This window comes from Camelus ferus, chromosome 1 (assembly GCF_009834535.1).
Source record: "Camelus ferus isolate YT-003-E chromosome 1, BCGSAC_Cfer_1.0, whole genome shotgun sequence".
NCBI lineage: Eukaryota > Metazoa > Chordata > Mammalia > Artiodactyla > Camelidae > Camelus > Camelus ferus.
Window position 1 is genome coordinate 70,967,677 of NC_045696.1, and position 27,052 is coordinate 70,994,728.

The 27,052-nt window shown below is 51.7% G+C and overlaps 2 protein-coding genes across 10 annotated transcripts; one reads left to right on the top strand and one right to left on the bottom strand.

Moving 5' to 3' along the window:
* Positions 1-8,786: 8,786 nt before the first annotated feature.
* Positions 8,787-17,858, bottom strand: CHRD (chordin). Of its 9 annotated transcripts, none has more exons than XM_032482942.1 (23): positions 17,299-17,854; positions 16,961-17,064; positions 16,360-16,489; positions 16,095-16,223; positions 15,902-16,001; positions 15,690-15,777; positions 15,188-15,329; positions 14,932-15,072; positions 14,765-14,874; positions 14,541-14,688; positions 14,284-14,390; positions 14,051-14,170; positions 13,261-13,417; positions 12,699-12,919; positions 12,160-12,273; positions 11,596-11,859; positions 11,398-11,517; positions 11,252-11,327; positions 10,873-10,976; positions 10,304-10,406; positions 9,773-9,927; positions 9,546-9,645; positions 8,787-9,252 (listed from the first exon to the last, which is right to left on the bottom strand). In XM_032482942.1, exons 1-23 carry the CDS (start codon positions 17,444-17,446, stop codon positions 9,197-9,199), a joined length of 2,937 nt encoding a protein of 978 aa, XP_032338833.1. In that variant the 5' UTR covers positions 17,447-17,854; the 3' UTR covers positions 8,787-9,196. The 9 variants fall into 9 exon arrangements, with proteins under 9 accessions (XP_032338833.1, XP_032338834.1, XP_032338835.1 ...); XM_032482943.1 differs by having other exon boundaries at positions 14,765-14,847; positions 17,299-17,853; XM_032482944.1 differs by having other exon boundaries at positions 11,252-11,308; positions 11,424-11,517; positions 14,765-14,847; positions 17,299-17,852.
* A 3,040-nt stretch (positions 17,859-20,898) lies between these two features.
* On the top strand, positions 20,899-25,701 carry THPO (thrombopoietin). The gene is given in 7 exon segments (XM_032482008.1): positions 20,899-20,919; positions 21,064-21,226; positions 21,452-21,462; positions 21,464-21,580; positions 21,874-21,960; positions 23,458-23,625; positions 23,861-25,701. Coding segments are annotated over 7 exon segments (1,233 nt in total). The 3' UTR covers positions 24,527-25,701.
* The last annotated feature ends 1,351 nt before the right edge of the window (positions 25,702-27,052 follow it).

Sequence of the window (27,052 nt, forward strand, 5' to 3'; positions counted from 1 at the left end):
ATTACTAATCCATCTTCCAAAGTGGCTATTTTTCATTCCCACAAATGTATGAGAGTTCCAGTTGCTCCACATCTTCACCAGTATTTGTCTGAAATACCTTTTTAATTTTTTCCTCACTTCATCCATAGACCATCATCACAATAGACAAACATTCCCTGGGGATCAGCTGTGTCTACAGCTCAGATATAGGCCTGAGGCCCTCTCGTCTCGCTCTTGAGCTTCTCCTTCCATCCAGGGTGCAGATATCCCCCTCCACTGGCCCCACCTAGTAGCGACAGAAGCTTCATTTCAGAGCCCTGGACCAGGCCAGGTCCTGAGGGATGCTGAGGTGGGAGAGGGGGCACTCCCCTCAGGGAAACTGCAGGAGGAGCACTGTAGCCGCCAACAGTTATATCCTGACCCTACTCCTTTCCGATGAAATGCAGCTCCAAGAACTCTAACCCTACTAAGCCCAGATACCCAGAGCTCTGGGTTCCTTCTCAAAGTAGATTTATGTTTAGGGGGTAGAATCTGTGCCTCCTGATATGATCCAGTGGGAAATACCCAGCACCCCTCTGAAATGTTCCTGTGGGAAACTTGACAGAATCTAATCAAAATTCTATTCAACTTTCAGTTTACAGGAAATATAAGGGATGGGGGAGCAAACTAAATGGCACTATGAGGAGGCAATACATACATCTAGAATGTGAGTCATTCTCTAGAGACAAATAATCCAGTTTCTCCAACAAAGCAATGTCATGAAATAAAGAGAAGGAGGGGCCATAACAGAATAAAAGGATTTGAGAAACATGACAAGAACAAAAGATGCACGGCCAGAGGCACTAAAAGAGGCATTCCAAATTTAACAGAATCACCATCTAATTACCACTTCGAGATAGAGACCCAAAGAATTGAAAACAGGGACTCAACCAGATTCTTGCACACCAATGTTCATAGCAGCATAATCCACAACAGACAAAAGGTGGAAACAACCTAAATATGCATCAACAGGTGTATGGATAAACAATATGCAGAATGTACATACAGCGGCATATTATTCAGTCATTAAAAGGAATGAAATTCTGATACATTCTACTACATGGATGAACCTTAAAAACATTATGCTAAGTGAAATAACCCTGACACAGAAGGCAAATACTGTACGAGTCTACTTCTATAAGATACCTAGAATAGGCAAATTCATAGAGACAGAAAGAGAATAAAGGTTACCAGGGGCAGGGGGAATGGGAAGTTATAGTGTTTAATGGGTACAAAGTTTCTCTTTGGGATGATGCAAAACTTCTCGAAATGGATAGTGGTGATAGTTGCACAACATAGTGAATGTACTTAATGTCACTGAATTGTACACCTAAAAACAGTTTAAATGGTAAATTTTGTGGTGTGTGTATGTATATATATATACATACACACACATATATATAATGTATATCACAAAAAAGGAATTCAATTTTTTTTCTTATGGGGGGAGGTAATTTCAGGTTTATTTATTTGTTTGTTTGTTTTTTAATCAGAGGTACTGGGAATTGAACCCAGGACCTTGTGCATGCTAGGCATGCACTCTACCACTGAGCTATACCCTTCTCCCAGGAATTCAATTTTTTATTCATATCTTGAAAAGTATTCAAGGAAATCCATAAACACAGCCCATAGCAACATGTTAGAATCTCCTTGCTCTGTCCACTTCCCTCTTACCCCGGGTATATTGCTGCCCACTCACCACCTCCAGCCCAGAGCCTTCACCCCTGCACCCCAACTCACCCCTGCACCCCAACTCTCTCACCACTTTATTAGGTGGATTGGCTTAGCCTCCCTCCCAGCAAGAAAGAATGCTTCTCTAGGCTGGGAGAGTGAGGATTAGGCTATGAAGCACTCTCCTTGACAGTGGAAGGGTTGTGGTCACACCCACCGCAATGGCTTTCCTCCCATCACACAGTGGAGGCCTGAGCGCTGTTTCCTCTGCCCCAGCATAACCTCGCCCTTTCGTGGGCCTAGCACTTTCCACCCAGTAATGACTCTCACAGCCACCAGACCCGATGATAGTGAAGACATGAGTGCCAGACTATATGCCAAGCACGTTTCAGACCTTTACCATAGTCCTTATAACAGTCATGCAGATAACCATTATTACCACTGTTTTGCAGGAAACTGAGGCTCAGATATGTCAAATGACTTGTCCAAGGTCACACAATCAAAAAACATCAGGCCTTGGATTCAAACCACTATCTATACCAAACTGCTGCTAGTTCAAGTCCAGCCATATTTCCAGAAAGTTTTCAAAAGCAGGAAATTGAAATGATGAAGCTCAGGTGACCAGATGGGTTACTAGCAAAGTTGGCTCTTCTGGCTCCCCAGGTCCCTCCTCCCCCATCCCTCCCTCAACTGCCTCCCTTCTCCTCACAAAATGTCACCTTCTGAGCCTGAATCCACTCAGCTGACTCTTCTTGGCAACCAAAATGAATACACACGTTCCAAACTATTAAGGTGACCACAACTATGCGGGGAGAACTCCGTCCAGCTTTGGAGCCGCTTTGACTGACCTGGGAGGCGGGGGGAGTGCCTCCCCTCCCCCTCCCTCCCTGCCCTCTCCCTGCTTGCCTGTGACTGCCACTTTCCAGCCCTCTTGGCTCCCTCTGTCCCCGACTGTGCTCCATTGTAGATGTCCAAACTCATTCCTTCCTCATCCGAGGCACCAAGTACCTGCCCTGCCGGTATCTCGCTGGACTCAGACAAAGGCCCCAGGATAAACCACCGAGAAGGTGCTCGGGCTGTGGGATTTCAGCCTGTACCCCGGCCTCCATTCCTGGCGTCGCCCAGATTCGGCACAGGCATCGACTGTCTTCAAACTCCGACAATCCAGGCAAAAGCTCACAAGATGTATGACTCTAGGGCCAAGAGACGAAAAGAGGGATACAGAACTATAAACAGGGTAAACTCAATAAAACCCACAGAAGAAAAAAAATGCTTCAAAGAGCTGTATTCTCTACAAAGAATTTTTCCCGGGTTTTTTCTTTAACCAAATTTTCTACTTCAAGCAAACATTAGTTTTATAATTTAAAAAGATGGTTCAATAGAAATACCATTTGAAAGGTTCAAGTAAATCATGTTCAGAAAAAAAGATTAGGGGGAAAAAATCCAAAGTAAATGAGGATTATTTCTGAGTTGGCATTTTAATTTTATTAAGTAATTAACATTAAATTTCCTTCATTTTGTACTGTTCTGTTTGCCAAAACAGAACATTATATTTACAGAGAATGTAGACTCATTCTTGAAGAATCGTTACATTTATGATCAGACAAAAATAAACCCTACTTCTTTTATCCCTGTCAGGAAGTCCTCTCATTTGGCTCTCTCTGCGGGGGGGAAGGGAGAATTTAAAAGCTAGTCCTGAAGGTCTTCCCTGGTGCCATTTCCATGGTACCTCGGTTGGAACCTATGAGAAAAAGTTCCTTCATAATGACGTCAACCTTGCTGCTTAAAAAAAAGCCTCTAAAACTTATGAAAAACACAGTTGATGTGAATCATATGTCTGAGTGGCCGAGTTCCCGCTAAGCTGGGAGAGCACACAGATGTGCAGGACAGAAATTCCTCCCCACATAGCAACTATTCCTCCACTGCACCCTGGTGAAGGTGAATGGCCTGGCCCTAGTCAGAGTCCCCGCCTGGAGGGTCAGCTGTGAAGTCCCCACTTCCCTACCTCCTCCCCCTTCAGTCTACTTTTTTCTAACCTTCCCCTTGTCAAAAAGGAACAGCATCTGATAATAATCATTTGCATTTGTTGACTGGTAGTCCAACTGTAGCAGGTGACCTAATATCGTAACCAGTCATTTTCATTTTAAAATTCCCACTTTCAGTAGTGGAAGGAAAAAATGTCTACTAAAGGAACTTCAGGCATCAGCCAGCAGGTGCAGTAATGGGGGAGGGGGAGGGGGGATGAGTCCTGGAAGTAAATGTGATTTAGACCTCCTGGGACCTGATAGGGTGGTCAGAAGGAGAGGTGTGGGGCCACTCTTCTGGGAGACAAGCTGGAGCTGGTCTGATTCCAGCTGCTGGGAAAGAATGTCCTCCAGCATCTGAGGTCCGCCCTTCCAGGATGGGTCCACCAGGTACCTCCCCCCACCATCTTCCATCTGCCCTCCACCTTTCACCTTGACCCCTTTCCTTAGAGTTTTCTGGCATGGTGCCTCTTCAGATGGTATTCGGTGAGATTTCAAACTACAGCCTGCCTGGTCTGCTAACCTGAAAACCTCTTCACGTTTCATGTGGTGTTTGAGACTCTCACAATTCCCACCATAAAACTTGTGCTTAAATTGCAACCTCTTCCTTGGTAGAGACTTTGCCATAAGGTTCCTTCCCCGTTATGAATAGAACCCCAACTCTTATTCCTCCTTTGCCAGACTCGAAAATGCCTGGATGCATTATATCCTGGCAGCAAACCCATGCAGGCAGAACTGACACCTTAAGGTATGTGACCTAATTGCATTGGGTACTAGATATTTCTTTAACTCTTACTCTAATTATATTTCATCTTTATATATTATATAATTCCAGTGTTAGAAGAGATTTTGTACAATTGAAGCAAGACCTCATCCTCTATTCCTGCGGAGGTCCACTTCTCTCCCTGATACTCCAAAGGGCTCTTTTTCTCAGAATCCACTCTCGCTCTGAGTTTAGATATCTACTGACAAACTGATTTCACATATATCTCATAGTTATGGGAGGTCTCTTCCCTTCTTCCCTTAGACCCATTCATAATTTTTTTTAAAAAAATCATTACATATCCCAATGGTTCATTCTGTCCCCTCCTTCAAGTCTTTATTCAATCACCAGAGCACTCTGTGGTCATCTTTATTAAAACTGCGCTCAGAACTGCCACTCCAGAACACCTAAGTCCATTGTTCCTGCCCTATTTTTTCCATAGATCTTTTTCTGGCACGCTATGTACTTACTGTGTGTATTGACTATCTCCCTCCACTAGATTATAAACTCACACAGCCAGGACTGTTAGCCAGTTTAATTCACTGCTGAGTCCCCAGCACCAAGAACAGTGCCTGGCACAAAAAAAGATGCTCAATAAATATTAGTTGAGTGAATAAACTTACAGTGGCATGGCAGATTTGCTGAAAATGAGAAGTGATGGATTGTTTACATCCCTGTTACTCACAGTGTGTTTCTGGACCAACAGCATCACATTACCTGGGAGCTTGTCAGCAATGCAGACTCTCAGGCCCACTCCAGACCTTCTGAATCAGAATCTACATTTAAACAAGACTCCCAGATGATTCATATGCACATTAAAGTTTGAAAAGCACTAGGCTATGTATGACAACAATTCAAACAACTGACACTTGAATCTTGGTCATCCCTCTTCTTATGAGACATTCTTATATGCAGGAAATAGTTAACAGTGGGTCTCTAGGGAGGGGACCTGGATGGGGACAGGGATAGGGATGGAAGGAAGAAACTATTCCCTAGGAATCATCTTGTGCCTTTTGCATCCAGCTAGTAGCTATTTAAGTGTAAGTAAATTGATTACTTGTGAAATGAATAGTAATAAAAAGTCTTCTGATGCTTCTCCATGGAATGTTTCTCCCTGGCCTCCTTTCTCTGTAGCCTCTTGTCTTGCTGCTTACTACCTGCCACCCCAGCTCTACCTCCAGACTAGTATAAAGAATATGTCTCTACCGATACCCACCCAGAAGGCAGAAAGGACCACAGAAGATTGGGTTTTGAAGAACAAGTTCTTTGCATTTTTTAGATTCATGTAAGGCAGAACCACAAAGAAATAAAAGAAACTGAAAACGTCACAGTCAAACAAGCATGGATGTAAATAACAGATGCAGTGTGGATGCTCCTCTCTCTCCCACATTACACACTTCAGATGTGTGTATGTGCGTGTGTGTGCACGTACACACACTAATGCTCCCCAAAAGCACCTAAACAAGACACAAGCTTGACTCTGCTTCCCTTTCATCTTTCCTCATCTCCCCTCAGAGTAGGGGCTGGTCAGGACCCCAGGACTCCATGGTAAACACCAGGGCCACCAGGGCCACCAGGGCCACCAGGACAAGTGGTGGCAACAACAGGCCATGAGGGGTAGAAATTCACAGCACAGCCACCTGCTCCAGCTCGTAAGGTCCGCAGCTACTGGGCTGGAAAAACCTGTCCGTGGCAGAGCTATCTTCCCAGTACCCAGACAGCAGCCTCACTGCCCCCTGTGTGGAGAAGGATTCAGTGTGATCCTCATCGCAGCCCTCCTCCCTGGCACCTACTCCCTCCACGTGTCCCCCTTCTTGTCCCAAAGCACTAATGGAGAATGAGGAGTCTCTGTCTCCACAGTAGGACCAGCAGCTCACCCAGGCATGGGGGATGCCGGAAGAGGAGAAAAAGTCCTGGCATCTCACAAGGAGGCTGTGTCTCAGCCAAGGATCCAGCCCAGCCAAGGCAGGTGGACTATAAGAGGTTGTGAATGACTCCTCCCAAAGGAAAGCTGGGGCCCTGGCCACCAGGCGAGAACCCCAACGGCCTACCTCTGCTGCCCAAGACAGGACAACCGTCAGGCCTGCCCAACATCCATCAGCTGAGGAGCTGGGTTCCCACTGGTGGGCTCCAGTCAATTCACTGAAAATCAAATCACTGAATGCCAACTTGCCAAGTTCTCTGAGTTGCTGAGGATTATTTTTTTAATTTCTAGGTTTTTGCCTCCCCCACCACTTTAAATACAAAAGGTCATATGTCCCTTAAATTTCCTGCTTTCCCTATTTGTACAGATTTACATGTGCTCCAGCTCCAGAGCTGATCGTACAAACACCCTTCACTGAGTCAAGGACAGACATCACAGCCACTTCAAGAGAGGGTACAGAGGTGCTGCAAGGGCAGGACCCAGTGTGGGGGCGGGGCTGGGGCCAGGGGCCCAGGTAAACTAAGACTCAGGAAAATGCTCAGTGATTTCTTTTTTCTTTTCTTTCCTTTTTTTTTTTTTTTCTTTTCTTTTCTTTTCCTCTTCTTTTCTTTTCTTTCCCTCTTCTTTTCTTTTCTTTCTCTCTTTTTCTTTCTTTCTTTCTTTTGGTGCTGAAACCAGATTCAACTCAATGATTTCTTCATAGCATAGGTTGGAATTCTTTCTTTCTGACAGGTGAACTTTTCCTTCCTTCTCACATGTTTGTGTATTGCCATAATTGTTCACAGTGATTTACTTTTATAATGAGCAAAAGTAATTCTGGCAGCTCCCCTTGTTCATGAGAACAGATACCAAAGCCAAACAATGTTAGAGAGAGGGGTCTCCATTCACAGAGCACTATCATCATTATATGACCCCTAAGAATTTTTCCCCTTTGTCACCTACAGTAATGTATTTCCGGTATTCCAGACTTTTCTCTCTTTTTTTTTTTCTTCCCACATCTCTGATCACAAAAGTTTGGTAAGTTAAAATATGCCCCTTTCAGCATGCCTGGCCAACCTCCTCCTTGTCCCAATTGTGTTACTTTATGAGACCTCCCCTTTCTGTCACTTTTGTTGTATCAGAAATGTCACATTTTTGTTTTTTTATTTTCTGTTATTTTCATATAAGACTACAGATGAAAGGCAATGAGACAGTTGTTCAGAAACCTTTTTTGAAAGCAACTGGCTCTTCTTTGGAAAGTGGGCTTTCCTGGAAGCCGAGCAGCTGACATGTGTGTAGAGTCAGGGAACTTGGACTCCCAGTAAGTGCCTGGGCTGCCTCTCTCCAGCTCCCATTTCTCCCTCTCCCGGAGGAGGCACCTTCATACGTCTGTAGTCTGTAGTCTGTAGTCTGTAGCCATAAATTACTCAAATACCTGCACTGACACGGACTTGGCCCAAAGTGAACTGGTGGCTGCCAGCAGCGCCACCATGCGATGGCTCCGAGTGGCTGTTCCTCATCTGACCCCAAATCCAAGTCCGACATGGCATGTAAAAGATGGCAAAGGGCAGTCACTGGAGAATGCTGAAAGGTGGTTCACAAGTAAAAAGGGGCAAAGTGGAGGATTGTGCAGGAAGGAGTTTTCTCTTCAAAAACCAAGTGTATCAGACAGACTTGTGGTTACCAGGGGGGTGGAGGGTGGGAAGGGATAGACTGGGATTTCAAAATTGTAGAATAGGTAAACAAGATTACACTGTATAGCACAGGGAAATATACACAAAATGTTATGATAACTCACAGAGAAAAAATGTGACAATGAGTGTGTATATGTCCATGAATGACTGAAAAATTGTGCTGAACACTGGAATTTGACACAACATTGTAAAATGATTATAAATCAATAAAAAATATTAAAAAAAAAAAAAAAAACCAAGTGTATCAGAAACACCCCATTTCTCCTCCGGCCAGAGGCCCTGTGTATTACCTTCCATCTCTTTCTGCTGAAGCTCAGAGGCCTAGGCAAGCCCTCTGCAAAGTAGGCCTGACTGACCCCAGGGTAACAGATCAAATTTTAAATCCTACCAGCAACTGTTTTGAGACACTGTAATACTCGGCAAAAATGCCAGCCACGAGCAGTCCAGTGGAAACTAAACTTACGTCCAAATCCTGCCTTAGGTTGTCTGAGTTCTTGGAGCTCTATTCCATCTTGAAGACAGCCCAAGCCCCTCTGCCGAATCCAGCCATGCCGGCCAGCTGCTGCGCCATCCTGCTCCCTCCCTGGGTTTCTCCCTGCTCCCCCGAGGGTCAGAGGAAAGCGCCTGGGGCTCCTCTCTCCCCCTACCTAGCCTCAGAGCCTTCTTCACTGGGGCCCACTTAGGCCCCTGGTCACAATGAAACAACTATTAGCTCAAAGACTGGAAAAAAAAGTTTTAATAAATACAAAAATCTCCAATAATGACTCTGCTCAGCTCAGGGGCAGCAGGAGTGAAGTGGGGGGACCCTTGGTGCTGAGTGAGGATAAATTAAAAATCCCAACAAGCCAGTGACATTATGTACAGAAGGAAAGGGGTGGGGCTTCCAAGGCGGAGGCCGGAGGGTGACAAGGCAGGAGTTGGAATGGGCATAGCCTTGGTCTGGCCTGGCTGCCCCTCCCCCTTGTGGAGCTGTGGTTCCCAGAGGTAGTGGGGGAGGGAGAAGAGGCAGAAAAGAGGAGCCAAAGGCACTGTGTTTCCCGCAGGAGAATGCGGGGTCCTCGGCACCACTCCTTCCCCCGGCCCAGGCCCCGTCCTCTTGGTCATGAGGCCTTCTGGCTGCTCCCTAGGAGCCTTCAGCTTCTTTCTCCAGCTCTGGAACTGTCCTGGTCTCTGGGGCTGCTGGAGACAGAAGGGAATGAATTTTGCAGGAGGACAGAGGCAACAGGGTGGCACGAAGGGCATGGCAGAGCATCTTTGTTCTGGTCTCAGAAAGGCTGGAATTTTTTAAGCAAGCCAGCACATACCAGCTGTGTGACTCTAGTCTAGTGGCCTGATTCCTCTGAGCATCAGAAATCTCATTTGAAAAGAAAAGGTAACCAAGAACAAGCCCACAAGGTGGCTGTGAGAAGGGATGGGGTGTTCCTGGCACTGGCAGGTGCTCCCCTCCCTCCTTCCCCGGGCCCCTCACTTACACCGCCGGGGTGCGCAGTGGGAGCAGCAGCGGCTCTCTTTCCCCGGGCCACAGGACAGTGGCGGTGAACAGTCATCTCGCTCACAGTGGGGCACCCCTGCCTGGTGCAGGACAGACCAGATCCTGAGGGTCCCCAGAGGCTTTGGGGCACAGTGGCCTTCAGCCTCTTGAGGGGACCCCTCCCTCAGGAGCCTGCCCTCCCTGCAAAGGCCTCCATTCCGCACTTACCCCACATCTGCAGGTGATACAGCTCATCTCCCCAAAGGGGGGGACCGAGGGGTGCCAGCTCTGGCTCTCTGGGAACCACTGCCCTGCAAAACGGCAGCCCCGGGGCCCATCAGCCTGCATGGGGTCCCCCAGTTGGGGTTGGGCTCCTGACCCTACTGTTGGAAGGGAGAGAAGGATGGAAGGAGGAAGAGGTCAGCGGATGTGAGCTCTGTGAGGGCCATCCTAGTTTTGTTTTTGAATCGCCATCACCTAGCAGTTTCTGGCACTTAGTAGGTGATACATTTGGATGGATGGATGGGGCAGGAACTGGATCTGTCACAGCCCAATAAAACATGCACATTCTTCCTGCTTCGTTTAGATCCCTGGCTCCAGGCTAGTCACGGAACTGTGCTTAGTAAATGTGGAATTAGCTGAGAAGTCCCTCCCATCCACCCTCACTAAGCATCGCTTCACCATGCATTCCTCCCACCTGGGACAAGGCCGTGAAGAGCCTTATTCACCCCAAGAGGCCTCAGTGCCCACCCCCCTCACCTGGACACTGTTTGCAGCAGTCAGTGGGGTTGGCACGGACAGGCTGGGCACAGGCCAGCCGGGGACACTGCACCTTCTCACAGTGCACCTCTCCAGTGCCCCCCTGTAGGGATCCATTGAGTGAGGGGTGTCAGGAAATAGGAGGCACACATAAGCCTCCTGCTTCCTCCCTCTCCTTTCCCATACCTCCAGTGTAACATGTCCCTGGCCTTTTACTCAGAGGCCCTGGACTGGGGCTTTGCATACCGAACTCAAATCCTCATTATAGCCCTGCAAGGTAGGTGCTACCACATCTGCTTATAGGAGAGGAAAGTGAGACTCAGGGAGGTAGAGAAAGTGCCCAGGGTTACGCAGAGCTAGTCAGTTGGCAGAGCCAGAATTCACACCAACTCAACCCTTGCCCTTTTCCTACAGGAAGACAATTCTCAAAGCCCAAAAGAATTTTCTCATATTATTTTGATCCCTTGCACCCTACCCACCAAGGCTGGGTTTTCCTCTCCTGGCAGACACCCCCCCAGCTCTGCAGACCCAGCTGGGTTCTGGTACCAGAGAAGATTGGGTGGCCATACCTTGCAGGTGCAGACAGCGCACTTAATTAAGCCAAATGGGGGCACGATGGGGTGCCAACGGGTGCCCGCTGCCCGCCAGCTCCGGTCACCATCAAAATAACAGCCTGGTGGGGGACAGTGCCCAGCTGCCATTAGCACTGAGCTCATTGAATGGGCCCCCAGTCAAGGCTTGAGCCTCAGGCCAACCCCACACTTGTTAACCCCAGGGCCCACTTGTGGGCCAGTGACACTAATGAAGCCTATCAGGTGTCATTTGTAACCGATGCCCCTCAGCCTCCCCGCCCCCATATATACTCTCCCCCTCCCATCTTCCCCCACCCTAGTCCCACCTCACAGCTCCTCTGAATTCCCCACCCCTGCACGCGCACTTCCAGCTCACCCTCTCCAGGGTCCCTGTTCCTTGGCAACCCCAGGAGGTCTCTGACATCTTGTTTCTCTGTGGATCCAAAGAAATACTGAAGGCAGAGGGTGACCCCCTCTTTCCCTCCCCAGAACTCTCATCCCCTATGATGGACCCTCCATTACCCTCTCCACTCCTGCAAGGCACTCACCCGGGCACACAGGGCAGCACTGGTCCGGTGCCTGCACCGGGCTAGGGCAGCTGGGTGGTGGGCACACCACGGGGTCACAAATCACCGTGCGTCTCTGCAGGGAGAGGCTGGGCATTGACTGGGATCCTGCCCCAGAACCCAGGCCCCAATGTGCTCTTCCAGGGCCTCCTACCTGGCAAGTGCAGAGCGAGCAGAGCGGGTCATAGTTAGGAGCCCAGCGAGCCCCATGGGGCCGCTGCTGCCCCTCGAAGAAGCAGGTGTTAGGGTCTCGGAGCCGCCCAAGGCCACCAGGTTTGGCTGGCGCTGGGGCGTCTGGGCCCAGCACAGCGGGCAGTGCAGCCACCACTGCATCTGGAACCCCGGGCACCTGTGCCTCTTCAGCTCCTGCTGCTGCCAGGCGTAGGCCGCCCACCTCGCACTGGTTGGCAATGTGCACCTGAGAGGAGAGGCGGGTTGAGGCAGCACCCGGGCTCCCCCTCGCGTCTCCACCAGTGGCAACCAGCCAGCCCAAGACACCTTGAGTGCCACTGTGCCCCCGGAGGATGCTATTAGCCACAGCAATCATCCCAGCTGCCAGGGACAGGTGGTCTGCTGCCAGCCTCATTAAGTATCTAGTTTGGCTTCATCCTCCCAACCAGCAAGGGAATGTGATTCTACCACCCCCAGGGCTCAGAGAAAGCAAGTGACGAATAGCCCAACTCTGAACCATCCCCACCAGCCCTCACTGCCTGCCTACCTGCCCTTGCAGCTCCCCTTGGGGGCTACCCTTGGTGGTGATCAGCAGGGAGGCTGTGCCCTGTGCCAGGTGCCGCAGCAGCTCAGGCTCCAGATCCTTCACCACGCCCTGGGCCTGTGAGTAGACAGGATAAGGGAAAGGAACAAGGCACTCTAGATCTGAGCCTACAATTCCCAATTCATAGATAAGGAAACTGAGACCCAAGGAGGTTAAGAAAGGTCTCCAGGATAGCAAAGCCCATCAGCAATGGTGTAGAGCTCAGAAGCCAGGTCTTTTGGCCCATGTCAACCAACCCCATGTCGGGGGCTTGGTCCATCCAACCTATCCCTCTTGAGGCCAGGATATTACCTACTATCCTTGGGATCCCACCAAACCAGGACACAGGTGGGAAAGTGGATAATAAAAGGCTGAGTCAGAGTCAAAACCAGGTCTGACACCTGAGGCCACCTGCTCTCTGCTTTCCCTACCACAGGCCCACAGAGACTTTCATGCTAAAAAACAGATATTTTCCAAATTGTCCCCCATCATTACATCCTCACCTCTGGGCCATAGAATCCCTTCAGCAGCCGCCGGGGCCCTGGCATCCCAGGAGGCCCGAGGAGGTGGGCAGTGATGGTGCCCTGTTCTGAGCCACCAAGCCCAGCCAGCAGCACTTCATAGTGCAGGTGACAGTGGGTGTCCAGGGAGAGCCAGGCATGCCCTGCTGCCTGGCTCTGCACTGGGGGCAACACCAGGGCTCCTGCCAAGGGCACAGGTAGTGCTGCATCCAGACAGAGGAGAGGTGATAGGTGAGAAGGTGGCCTAGAGCAGCCATTCAGTCCCTGTATTCCCCATCCCCCCCAACAGGAACTCCACAAGCTGGCAGGCACGGTCCACAGGCCCAGGGCTAGGGGAGCAGCAAGTTTGAGCCCTGTGCCACGGTAACAGGGAGGGCCTCCCAGTAGGCCACCCTATGTACATCCCCACCTTCTCCAGATGCCAATCTGGAGCCCAGGCACAGAGAAAGACACACTAGACTCTGGCCCTCTGGCATCATCCCTCACGTGCTTGAGTCACAGATTAGAGGACACCAAAGGGCAGGCAGACCCCTGGAGCACTCACTATCATGGCGGGCGCTGTGCCCACTGTAGGGCAGGGCAGCCACGTGCCCCCGCAGCTCTCCATCTGGGAAGTCCTTGGTACCCACGTTCAGGAACAGCTCATTCTGTAGCAGCATATGAGCCCCCCGGGCACCTAGCCCAGGGCAGACACCCACGGCCTGGGGGGCAGGGAAGGGTGAGTCCCAGCTGCAGCCTGCCTGGTCCTGCATGAGCCCCTTCCTCAGCTTGCACACCAGTCCAAGATTCTGAAGCCTTTCGTGCCCACTCTACCCTTACACACTTCCACACATCAGTGACATTGGATAGGAACCCAGCAGGCCCAGGGTCAAGCCCCTTCGGTGCCACTTCCTATCTTTGCAACAATTTTGAGGAGTTACTTAACCTCGCTGATCCTTCACTTCATCATCTATTAAATGAGTACTGTGAAGACCAAAAGTAACATAAGCAAGGCAACCAGTGCAGTATGTGGCATATAGAAAGGCTCAATAAAGGGCAGCCCTTGCTATCACATTTATTATTATATGATCTGCTGCACTGATCTCCCTGTCTAACTCCTCCCACTTGACATGAACTTGCTGAGGACAGGGGCCTCATCTGATTTGCTCTGTACTCCAGTCTTAGCCTGAAGTTCACTAAAAATATGTCCAGTGAATCAATCCATCAATGAGAGAGCCTGTGAGTGAATAAATGATGCTGAACATCCCTGCTCATCCAACAGGGCTTCCCATGGCCCCCACACTGTCAGCTCTGGTGCTTGGGCCCTGCGGCCCAGCTTGGCCTGAAGCACTCACCATGTGTCTTCCCAGCTGGAGTCCAGCCATGTGGCACAGGACAGTGTGCTGGTTCCTCCGCTGAGGCTTGGTCTCCAGCGTCATGGCCACCACCTCACTGCCTGTACCTACCACCTGTACCTGGTAGACAGGGTCAGGGAGGGCAAATTGGAGTGCCAGAGAAGGCCTGGGCCCTGAAACATTGCAAGCCGAAGCCCTGCCCTGCCCTCCCACCTCCTGCAGCCCCTTCTTACTTGGTAGATCAGGGAGCCATTTCCTAGTAGTGTAAGGCTGGCGGAGCCGGCTGCACCCGTCTGAACTGGGGTTAGGGCATCAGCCCCACAAAGGACACTTTGCAGGACTGCAGAGGGGCAAGACAGGTGGAGGCAGTCCTGCCCCATGGCCATGCATACCCTGGTCCACAGGACCCCTCCTATACCCACCCTGGCCCCTCCTCTGGCATTTGTCTGTGCCACTCAGTGTGTGTCCCAGGAGTGCCACCCTGTCTCACCATCACAGCTCTGCCTGGCAGCAATGTGTCCACTGATGCGCAGCCCTGGCCCGCCTGCCCTCTCCAGGGCCATCTGCAACTCCCCCAGTGCCAGCCAGTCCATCTCCTGGGTTGTCAGGTTGGGCAGCACTTCAGCAAAGCCCGGCTCCTGGGGGCAGAGCAGGGTATGGTAGGCACAACAAAAGGCCAGAGCAAGTGGCAACAAGAGCCAGACCCTCACTCACCTGGGCTGAGGCATTGGCCTGGAGCTCTCGCAATAGCTTCCCCTGGTGTAGAATCTGAAGCCGCAAGGGAACCTGGGCTGGTCCTGCAACGGCCACCCAAGTGGACACCTCTGAAAGACAGGTACTCTCCCTACCCTCTTCACATGTGCTGCCCACATCCCACTTACCCCCACTCCTGGATTCCAGCAGCCCACGGAAGAGCAGCAAAAAATGCAAAGAGTCCTCTGTGTCACTGAGAGTGAGTAGGGCAATGCCCCCTGTGCCCTGCTGTGGGGGGCCTTCCAGGGTCAGGATGGCACTGAAGGTCTCTGGGGGAAGAGGGACCATAACTGCCCATCAGAAAGTCCCCTCCTCAGCCCACTCCATTCCTGGGGGTAGAGAAGATTCTAGACTTCACCTCCAGGGGCTGTTTGCTCCCCTCACCTGCAGCCAGGGCCCGGTGCCGGATGAGAGGTCCCCAGACCTCCCCTAAAGGATGAGTGGGTGTCACGAGTGCCACATGCAGCTGTTCTGCCCTAAGAAGTCGCAGAGATAACCGAGGCACTGCCCGCCACACCCCACAGACCTGGAGCAGAAAGCAAGAAGGCTCTACTCAGACAATATATAGGACAGGCCTGCCCAGAAGCCCACCTCTGGTGAGGAAGGAATATGGGAAGGCGCCCCCAGGCCCTCTTAGGAAGTTTAAGCAGCAGCCCTGGAGGCAGATGCTGGGTCCAAATCCTGGCTTCACCACTTACTAGCTGTGTGACCTTGAGCAAGTCACATTCTCTTACTGAGCCTCAGTTCCCTCATCTGTAAAATGGTCATGGAAATGTCAGTGCCTTTCTCCTACTGGGCTGTTATGTGAATCCATAGAGGCAATGCAGAGCATGCTCTCAGCACAGTGCCCAGGCTGGATAAGCACTCATAAACGGCATCATCTCACCAGGCCATCTTGGGTAGGGGCTGCAGGGTGTTCAAACAAGACGCTGCCAGTGGAGTCTGAGAAGCGAATTCGAGTAGGGCGGTCCAGCCTGGTAATGAGGGTCAAGTGAAGGCTGCCTCTGAGCCCCGGCCAGAAGCAGCACCTCCAGCCTCTCCCAATTCTCCCTCCCTGGCCCCCAGCTGACCCCCTCCTCCCTCCTTTCCCTTTCTCACCGCCGGTAGGAGATGGAGAACCGTAGACTGGAACGCAAAAGCGACACTCGGGCCCGTGCCACCGCTTGCGACTTTGGCCCTGTCAGCAGCGCTACGAAGTCTGCGAGAGAAGGAAGATATCCCTAGTACCATCGCCAGCGGCTGCAGCCCAGCCCCAGCCAGGATCCCCAGTCCCTGCCCGGCCCCTGCCTACCGGTGTGGCCGTCTCCACGCGCCCGATCCTCAGCGCCCGGCTCCCCTCGGTCGCTGTAGCTTCGGTGCTCTGGGTCCCGCGGATACTCGAAGGCCAGGCCCGTCGGCTGCTTTTCCGGACCGCTGCGCTCTGCCGGTGGTGGGGGACGGGCTTCAGCTGGGCACCGGAGGGCCAGTCGGCTGCCCGCACGTTCCGCGCGGCCCAGGATCAAGCATCGCGGCCCTGCCGCCCTGACGCCCTGCCCTCACCGCGGAGCGGGCCTTACCCTGGGGGCAGGTCTGGCAGCAGTGTCCGGGCAGCTGGCGCGGCTGCCCGCAGGCGAGAGTTGGGCACTCGGGTTTGATGTTCTTGCAGCTGACCCTGCCCGCGCCCCTCGCGCGGCGACCCCACTGAGGCTGCTCGCGGAGAAGATGGGAAAACAGAGTGAGTGCAAGACGCCAATTGGTGAGACTCGAAGGCGAGTCAGGAAGAGGCAGGGGACCAGGACAAGGTTGTCCCACGGAGTCAGGCTGCTCAGCTACTCACAAGCTGCGTGACTCTAGACAAGTTACTTAACTTCTCTGGGCCTTAGAGTCCCTATGAGAGTAATGATAGTATCTATCTAGCATGGTTGTACTAGGAGTTAAGTGAGAGACAGACGAAATGGAGTTGATAAAGAGGCTGACACATAGTGGGTGATCAATAACAGGCAACACCTGAGACTTGAAGGGGGCGCTTGCTCCCCTCTTCTTCCATCAGAAAAATATGCCAAATATCTGCAGACTGGCTTCTTTCTCTTCAGCAGCTCCGAGTCCACTCCGACGTCCTAAAACCCCAGCGCTCCCAGACCCGCGAGGGCCCCAGCCACTGCCGTTGGGTCCACTCACCGCCTCGCAGGCGCACAGCACGCAGCGCATCACCCCGAAGGGCTCCCCCAGGTCCGGGTGCCACGTCTCGTCCAAGGCATAGACCTTCCCGCCGAAGGAGCAGCCTGCGGGGAAGGGCTTGGCTGGCGGCTGCTGTCCCACTCCTGCCGTGTGCCCGCCCCGGGCGCTGCCGGCCAGCTCCGGGTCCCCGGGCACAACGCGCCTCGCAACCCCCGCCCACCCACCCCTCCGGCCGCCGGCCGCGCCGAGCCACCTGCGCCCGGCGCCCCCTCCGGGAGGGAGCGGACTCGCCCCAAGCCAGACTCCTCGCCCGCGCCTCCCCCGGGGCGCCCACCTACCTGCTGCTCCCCGAATGGGCAGCGGCTCCTTCTCGGGCCGGATGGGCAGAGCGGGGGCCTCGGGTCCGGCGCCGCGGGCCGGCCGGGAGCAGAGCAGCAGCAGCCCGAGGAGCAGCAGCGGGGCCGGCGGGGCCGAGAGGCTCGGCATGACGCGAACGGGACAGCTGGGGAGGCGGGAGGGAGGAGGGAGCAGGAGAGGGAGGAGGGAGGTGGGAGGAGGGCCGGGCCGGGGGCGGTACGGCGGGAGGGGGCCGGGGCCAGGGCCCGAGCAGTGCGGCGAGGGGCTCGTCGGGCGGCCGCGGAGTCGGCGCCGGGCCGGGTGGGGCGGGAGGAGCGGCCGGGAGGAGCGCCGGCGGGCGGGCGCTGACCCGGGCCGTACGCGGCTCTAGTGCCCCGGGGCGCCGGCTCTGGCCCGTTTTATGCCCCGCGCCCGGCGCCCCGGCCGGGGGCCTCCTCCTCAGCAAACGGGGCGGCGGCGGCTCGGCGAGGGGCCGGGCTGAGCCCGGGGGGTCCGGCCCAGCAGCAGCGGCCCGGATCGCGAGTGGGGGAGGGGAGGGAGGGGCTGGGACCGGGCAGGGGAGGAGGGAGGGGCTGTAGGAGAAGGGGGAGCGGAGGGTGTAGGGGGAGGGGAGGGACCAGGGGGCGCGAAGAGGGGAGGAGAGGCAGGTCTGGAGCCCCCCACCCCCACCCCACCCCACCCCCACCTCCCCACCCCCTCTGCTGGCGTTCACAGGATGGCTGGACCAGAAGGTGCGTGTCCGGCCTGGGATGGGAGCCCCAAGCCAGGGAGGGGCAAAGGCTGGGCCTGAGGCCTGGGCCGGACACTGGGCTGGGACTCGGTTCCCTCTGGAAGGATGAAGAATTGTCTAAGGATGACAACGTGCAGAGAAGGCCTGTCAACTCATCTTCTGCTGACTCTGGGCCCACAGCACCTCTCAAACCCCACAGCCACTCTCACCGCCTAGCCTGTGTCCCCACATCTTCTCTGAGATCTCTCCTCATTCTACTGTACCCCAGGATAAGGACTTAGCCAGAAATAGATAGTGTCCCCTTTCTGTCTGGTGACAGTGCTTCTCTCCCTACTGTTACCTGTGTTCAGGCCCATCCAACCATCTTCGTCCCCAGCCTGACAAACTTTCTCACCCTCTTCCTTCACCCAGGGGACCCTCTGCCTCTCCACCCCACCCCCAACATCTTTTGTCTCCGTTTCTTAGTCATGACAGTCTCTCTGTCCCCTCCCACCCCCACACTCCCACCATCCTCCCAACCATCCCAGCACCGTCCTTCCTAATCTTGGGAGGCATCTTGTCTGGCTGAACTGGAGAATTCCGGGATCTAGGCCATACTCCTTAGCAGACAGCCCCATCCTTGGGAGGAGGAGCAGGAGAGAGCCTGAGGAAGAAAGGGGGTGGGGGGGTTGGTGGGAACAAGGTCAGGCCAGGAGGCCCCTGAGGACAGACTGTGGGGAGACTGGGACTGAGGGGAAAGCACAGGAACTAGAGCCAGGGCCAAAGGAAGAGGGGGGCCAGCGGGAGGTATTTGCGGGGGAGGTTCAGCAGCTGTCTTTCCTAAGACAGGGACACATGGGCCTGGTTATTGCTCTTGTCACATGTGGAGTGGTAGGAGATGGAAGAGGGAGAAAGACAGGGCCAGCAAAGGAGAACATCAGCACAGAGATAAGTGGGCTTAGCTGTCAGAGCCACTGGTCCCCAGCAGAGGGGCACCCAAGGCCAGCTTAATCCAGCACACACTCCCCTCACCTTTGAGTCCTCTATCCCGGTAACACTGACCCCTGACAGGGTCTTCTCTAATACAGGCAATACCCACATTCCCACTTGCAAAGGTAAAATAAGACATGACCCCCAGGGGGTTATCAGAGAGAAAAGGAGGAAAGCAAGAGCCCTACTGGATTTTAGCAGCAGGTGTGGTATACAGGGAAAAGAAATTTGGACAGCCAGGAACTGAAAGACCCCCCAGTTTAAACCAGACCTCTGTGTCTCTTCCTCAGGGACCAAAATGTCCTGCCAGATTCCTCCTGGAAAAAACCTGTTTCCCTCCCGTCTCCTCCCTCAGCCAGTTTCCAGATTTCCCATCTCCTCAGAAAAGAGAGATCCACCTATTCAGATCCTCCCTGTAGTGTGTGTGGGTGGAGGAGCTGGGCTCCGCTAGTGGACCATGGTCCAGGCAGGGGCTCCAGGTCCAGAGTGGGTGGGAGGAGAAGGCGTCACTTCCGGGGGCCATTGCCAGTGTCTGGTGGCTCCCTGCTCTCTGATTGGGCAGAAATAACCTGGGCAGGCGTGTGACCCCACTGGCGTGGAGGGGCTATGCCCCAACGCCACCTGTCTTCCTACCCATCTGCTCCACAGAGTGTTGCCTGCTCTGCCCCTGGGCCCTGGAGCCCTTCTCCACCTGGTGAGTGGTGAGTGGCGAGCAAGGTTTGGAGTTAAGTGAGGGTAGGAAGGACTGGAAAGAGGAATTGGGCTCTCTGCTGGGGGAGGGGCAGGCAAACTGGAACCTACAGGCACTGACCTTTGTCGAGAAGAGTGTAGACTTCCCAGAATGGGAGGAGCAGGACAGAGCAGGGGTAGGGGGTGGGGTGCTGCTTTCTGAGGGACTGATCACAGACTTGGTGGAATATGGCACAGTCCTGGCTGGCCCTAAGGAAAGGGGACCTAGGCCCAGGGAGAAAATAAGAAAGGAGGTACATTTCAGGCTTAGGGAACACAGATCCAAGCTGGACACAGCTGCAATCCCCATTCTTACCCAGTCATTCCTAGTTAGCTTACGGGGTTCTGAATCCTGGGGTTGGGGAAGCTGGGCCAGGCAAGCCAGGCACAGGGAGATGGTAAGGGGAGGAGGGCTCATGCATGTTGACAGACCTACAGGAAATCCCAATATTGAATCAGGTGCAGGCCTCTTTGCACAACTTGTGAAAGAAGGAGGAAGCCATGTGGGGGGTCCTGTGAAGGAACCGGAAGGGGTCTGTGGCGGGGGCTGGGAGGAAGGTGAGGGCTAGGAGACGGATATGGTGGGTGTCTAAGATGAGGTAAGCCCTGTAAGGCGGGCATCACCTCACCCAGCGGGTGATCATTCCTGGGCAACTTGCTTCAGGAAGGAAGTCTCAGGACTGTTAGCCCATCTCTTTACCTTGGATAACCCAGTATTTCAGAACTTAAGAGTGCAAAGGAAAACTCCAAGAGACTTTATGTGTTGGGGTAAATAGAAAAAGAATGAGAGGTTAATTTCTCCCACACCACCTTCTCAATCTTTTAATCACCGACCTCTAGAAATCCAGTTTTATTTTTGCCTAATTCCCCTCTTCAACCCCATTCCCCAATCTACTCCTCAGCATACTTTGCATGTTTGGTACCTCCTCGTCCTGGCCCTATACCCTGTTTCCAAGCTCTTCTCCAATACTTCCATTCTCCATCCGCACCCTAGATTTTCTCCAGTGAAACAACCAGGGTTGCTCAGACTTTGAGGAGAATTGAGATGTGTGTGTACATATCCTGTCCTGCTGCTCTTGGCAGGGGGCAGGGGCCAGGGGCACCAGACCTGCCTCAGGTGTACTAAGGAACCCTGACAAAGAGGAGACGCTGTATGCTACAGTCACAAGACGATGTGGGAGCACTCCAAGCTTCAGCAGTTCTAGGCTGGTCAGCATCTCACACCTTCCCAGCATCTGTTCCCCGAGCCAGGCAGAGTCTTTTCCTTGAAACTCGATTAAATGTTCCTTATTCCTGTCACTTGCAGGATAGATTCTAGACCCTCTTCCTCGACCCACCTGTGCCCCACCTGTGCCCTACCCTACTCTTCCCAGAAGTGCAAGAGCCCAAGCCGCCTCCATGGCCCCAGGAAGGATTCAGGGGAGAGGCCCCATACAGGGAGCCACTCCAACCAGACAGCCTGGCCAGAATGGAGCTGACTGGTAAGAACAGCCTTGAGAGAACTAGGGCTAAATCAGAACTTGGTGGAGGGGAAAGAGAAAGGAGATGGGGGTGGGGGTGGGGGTCCCATTTCCCAGGAAGAAGGTCTCTGAGGGGCACATTCCCTGGATTTCAGGTCTGGGTCCTAAGTGGGAATTCCTGGGCCACCACCCAACAATAATTTCTTCCTTATCCACCCCTTTCAACTTCACATCTCTTCATTTAAGAATTGCTCCTCAGTGGTCATACTTCTCCTAACTGCAAGACTAACTTTGTCCAGCCCGGCTCCTCCTGCTTGTGACCCCCGACTACTAAATAAACTGCTTCGTGACTCCCACGTCCTTCACAGCAGACTGGTGAGAATCCCCAAGCACTCTCCCCTCTATCCACCTACCTAGTGAGATACCCTCACTCCCATCACTTCCTCTCACCCCCTGATCCAATCACTACTCTCCCAGTAGTCTTTGGTAAGACCACCACCCCCTGATCACCACATGTTGACAATGATTGTGGTTTACAATCAAACCCTCTTTTAAAAGCTCTCGTCTGGTTATATTACTCTTAGAAGCCTATCCTGGTTATTGGGCCACCATACCCCCCTCTATTTCAGCTCCCTCTCCACCACCCCTCCACCAATCTTTTCCAACAGAGCCAGTGCCCAGACATTAACCCTTTGTCCACACCTGTCCTGCTGCCTGCTGTGGACTTCAGCTTGGGAGAATGGAAAACCCAGACGGTAAGAAAGCCATCCTTTCCCTTGGTTTCCCTAGTCCTGTCTTCATCTGTTTCCGACTGCTTCCCATGGATTCTTCAAAATTCCTGAGCTCCCTAAAAAGATCTCACCTTCAGCTTGGCCATTCTAACCCAATCTACATTCTGCTATGGGGATATCCTCTGGACAAGATGATGGCTTGTGGTCCAGTATGTTAAATAGAGTCAAAGCTGACTACCATGAAAAGCAAGATAGAAGTCTCTTATGGCCATGCCTTTGACCTATTTCCGTTCAATCTTCTTAAGCTAGCATGAAGAAGTAAGATGATCTGTTGTCCTCAGATGACACAAAACTGGAGAGTATAGCTAAAATTAAAAAAAAAAACAGAATTGAGGTTCAAACTGCTAAAAGGCTAGGTTGAAAACAAGGTGGAATTTAGCAGAGATGTATACAAAATTCAACATATCAAGTAACTGAATAAAGTCCTACTCCAGCTTTCAGGCCACAGTGCTCCTGCTTCCCTCTTATAAACTTCTAGCCCTAGTACTTACTATGAAAAATATCTGGGAGGGTTAAATTGATCCCCAAATTAGCATTGTAATGACATTATCGAAGCAGCTACTTAAAAAGCTAGGGATTCTAGGTAGCTTTAGATGTTTAACATCCACATTACAGAAACATTCCTGTAAAACTATTCCAAGTGGACTGCACTTAAAGTACTGTGCTGAGTACTAGCCAGCCTCTTTTAGACACATGCTCATTTCTTCAGAGGAACTGTATTAAACTAGCATGTTTCCAAAAGGAGGAAGCAACCTGAACAGTAAGAGATTAGAAAATATGTTATGTGAGGAACAGTTAAAAAAATAATGCAGCTTGTGTGATTAGCTTGGAGAAGAGGGGCAGTCTTGTGGTAGAGCATGAAGTGCTTTAGCCTGACACTCAGAAAACCTCCTGGGAGGGAGTGCTCCTTGGAAAGCCAGCTCTTCTACCCTCAAGATCCCTAGAATTCCCTTTCTGCCCTCAGGTCTTCTGGAGTCCTGGGTTAGGAAAGAAGGGCAATTGCTAGGGATCTCTTATAGTTCCAGCTCCATCATTTATCAGTAAGCCCCCCCATCCCTTTATCTTTATAATCTTTATGATGGTCTCAACTCTACATTGAGTTTTCAAAAAATCATATGACTCTAAGATTTTGTAGCAGATAGAGTAGATTTGCAACACTAGAACCAGGAGGTAAAAGCTACAATAGGACAGATTTCAGCACAATGTGAGGAGGGATAAAAGCTTTTCTGACTGGAATTAAGTGTAAGACCAGGCTGGGTTACTGGACACTGGAGTTATTCAAGCAGAGGCTGATGACCAATTGTCGGGAGACTGTGAAGGAATTCCTGTGCTGGGTGGGACCTTGGTCCTGTCCAATTCTCAGCTCCTATGATTCATTCTGCTGGCTACTCCTACAGGCTCCCCACCCACTATTAGCATACCCTTTGAAGCTGTCCGCTTCTCTCCTCCATCTCTTTCCAGGAGCAGACCAAGGCACAGGACGTTCTGGGAGCGGCGACCCTTCTGCTGGAGGCAGTGATGGCAGCACGGGGACAACTGGGACCCAGCTGCCTCTCATCCCTGCTGGTGCAGCTTTCTGGACAGGTCCGCCTCCTCCTTGGGGCCCTACAGGGCCTCCTTGGAACCCAGGTAAGTCCCAGTCAAGGCAGCTACAGAAACTGTCTTTCTTTTCTGACTCCCCTTAGAAGACCTGAGGGAAGAAAGGGGAATTCTAGAAATCTTGAGGGTGGAAGAGCTGACCTGCTAAGGGGTGCTCCCTCCCAGCCACAAAACCTGGGTGCTGGTACCTTATCTTTCCCACATAGACCAGGAGGCATGATATCTGGTGCAGTTCTCTGGCCTCAGGCCCATCCTCTGCCCTCAGCTTCCTCCACAGGGCAGGATCACAGCTCACAAGGATCCCAGTGCCATCTTCCTGAGCTTCCAACAACTGCTCCGAGGAAAGGTGCGTTTCCTGCTGCTTGTAATGGGGCCCACCCTCTGTGCCAAGCGGGCCCCACCCGCCACAGCTGTCCTGAGCAGCACCTCTCCATTCCTCACCCTGAACAAGCTCCCAAACAGGACTTTTGGATTGCTGGAGACAAATTCCAGTGTCTCAGCCAGAACTACTGGCTCTGGACTTCTGAAGAGACTGCAGGGATTCATAGCCAAGATTCCCAGTCTACTAAACCAAACATCCAGGTCTTCAGGCCGAATCCCTGGACACCTGAACAGGACACACAGACCCTTGAATGGGATTCATGGACTCTTTCCTGGACCCTCCTCCAGGGCCCTAGGAGCCCCGGGAATTCCTCTAGGAACTTCAGACATGGGCTCCCCACCACCCTACCTTCAGCCTGGAGATTCTCCTTCCCCAGCCCATCCTCCTCCTGGACAATACACCCTCTTCTCTCCTTCACCCCCCTTACCCATCCCCATGGTCCAGCTCCAACCCCTCCTTCCTGACCCCTCTGCTATCACACCCAACTCTACCAGTCCTCTTCTAGTTGCAGCCCATCCTCACTTCCGGAATCTGTCTCAGGGAGAGTAAGGTACTCAGGCACTGCCAACCTCAGCATTGCCTCCCACATACAATCCCCTTACTCAGAGGAGAGGCATTGGGACACAACTGCAGCTAGACAGGCATACCTCATTTTATGGCGCTTCATTTTATTGTGCTTTACAGATACTGCATTTTTTACAAATTGAAGGTTTGTGGCAACCTTGTGTTGTCAGATCATGGTTAGCATTTTTTAGCAATAAAGTATTTTTAATGAAGGTATATACATTGCTTTTTTAGACATAATGCTATTGCACTCTTTAATAGACTACAACATCGTGTAAACATAACTTTTATATGCACTGGGAAACCAAAAAGATTCCTGTGACTCACTTTATTGTGATATTCACTTTATTCCAATGGTCTGGAACCGAACCCACAATATCTCCGAGGTATGCCTGCACCAGATTTCCTGCTTTTGCCTGAAACCAAAGCTCTGGTAAAGGGAGACATGCAAGACAGAGAAAGTAGAATTTTTTTTACTATATATCATAAAACTTCAGAAGCTATTTTTTTTTAAACTATCAATAATATCTACCAGGGCAGCCAGTTACCTCTTGTCTATATTCTGCACAAATGTACAACTTACTAGTTCTCTTGTGTTCTTTTTTCATAAAATAATTCTGCAAAGGCCTGGACTAGCCTGGCTTCTGAACAGAGGTAGAGACTGACTGAGCTTCTCTGTCAGAGAAAATGAGTTTTGATTTTCTGCTCTGAACTAAGGTTAGTCTCTTTACTTTTACTATATTGTTCTTAATGGGGCTCTGATCGCTTTTTCTTAGGAGATCCTTACTCTTGAGAAATGAATGAGAAGTTGTATCTGGGAAAGGTTGTCCCAATAGATAAAACTGAGCCTGTGTAAATAAAGAAAAAATGAGAGCACCCAAGAGCTACCTGAAAAGCAAGGGGAAGATGTTCTTCTTGTGGGGTCAACAGATCTCCCCCTGCCTGAGGAAAAGCTAACAGGAAACTCTGGAGAGCCTCACACCCTAGGTAAGGCTGTGCAGACAGGTCAGTCGAGACAAGACATAGATGTGACAGCTGAGCAAACAGCCAGTGCTTCAGCAGCTCAGCAGGGAGCTGCACCAGGCATGGGTTCCTGCCTCCCTCCTGTGGAGGTCAGGGGGAAGTGCAGGAAGTGGCATAAGTCCGTTTCCTAGGGTTCACACAGCAGGAGGGACAAGTACACGTCAAGTACAAGTTGAAGTCTCATTTCCCAGTTCCTAGAAGTGCACCACATCTAAAATGCGGCCCTATGTGACCACATAAACTCTGTCAGGGGATCTCTAGAAAAGACATCAGGCTTATGGGGCTTTGCAAACAAATGCCATCTTGGTGCTTAGGAAGAGATCTCTACTGCCCCAAATAAAAACTCTATTGCAAAGTTCAGTGCTACCTCCAGAGGCTCCTGTAGCAAAACTAATGGAAACTTTTTCTTCTCCCACCTCAACTCCCCAAAGGAGAGGAAAAGCTACCATGTAGGAAGAGGAGCCAGGAACCTAGGGTTCCAAACACTGCCACAAATACCCCCAGGATCATTAAAGGCATTCCAAAACAGAATGAAAGCCAGTGTGCCAGGAACCTTATGTACATTACCTTTTTTAACACGCACGTCTCTGTAAGGTGGGTACCCTCATCTCTACCTTACAGATGAGAAAATGGACTCAGAGAAGCCAGGCAAGTTCCCAATGGTTTCACAGCCTGTGAGCAGGTAAAGAAACACCCTAGGCTGACTTAGTCTGGAGCCCATACTCTCCCCAGTGTGGTGCACTGTCCACTGTATCAGTTAGTGACTCTATTTATTGGGAAAGATCTCCAAATCCTTAGGAAGTCAACACATCAACAGTTAAAGAGTTCTGCGTTGAAAACGAAAGCTCTTGGTGCAGGTGACCAATTTGGACATCTCCAGGTGTCCCCCACTCCAGTCACAGACAGAACAGTTGCCATAGAGAAAAAAAATCAACAAATGCGCAAAGCTCAAAAGTGCTGTCCAAATCTCAGGTGGTGTCAGTTTCTGCATGGAAGAGAATCAGTTCATCCACACTACACATTCCAGCTGCACTCAATGGAGTGGCAAGTGGACCTTTTAATTTACTGAAAGACTAAAGACTAAAGTAAGTTATATCTAACAATCAAATGAAATACTTATGGCACCTGAAAGCCAGTACCCAGGACGAAATATGTCAAAAGGACCAGAGACACAGAATTAAGGGCTCTCAGCACAGTCAGATGAGAGGCAAAAACTGCAAGAACTATGTAGCCAGAAAGTTCCAGGCATCCAGTACTGGCATTTGACTTACCCCAGGGCAAATGCAAATAACTCACAGGCTTCTCCAGTGTGAAGCTGCCCCTATGGAGGACCTAACCTGTTCCCAAATCATTCTGTCTGGCTGACTGTGTCCCTTCTTCCCTTTATAGAAATGACAAAAACTGTTACAAGAACACTCTTATCTGTATTCAACTGTACGTCAGTTCTCTTCCTTCTGTCACCCGGGGCAGCAAGACAGTCTGCTCTGC

Coding starts and splice junctions, on each gene's coding strand:
- CHRD (XM_032482936.1), bottom strand. CDS start 17,446: ATGCCGAGCCTCTCGGCCCCGCCGGCCCCGCTGCTGCTCCTCGGGCTG. Junction 13,418..14,050: donor TCCAGCTGGGAAGACACATG/GTGAGTGCTTCA, acceptor CCTGCCCCCCAG/GCCGTGGGTGTCTGCCCTGG. Junction 9,253..9,545: donor CCACTGCGCACCCCGGCGGT/GTAAGTGAGGGG, acceptor TTCTGTCTCCAG/CAGCCCCAGAGACCAGGACA.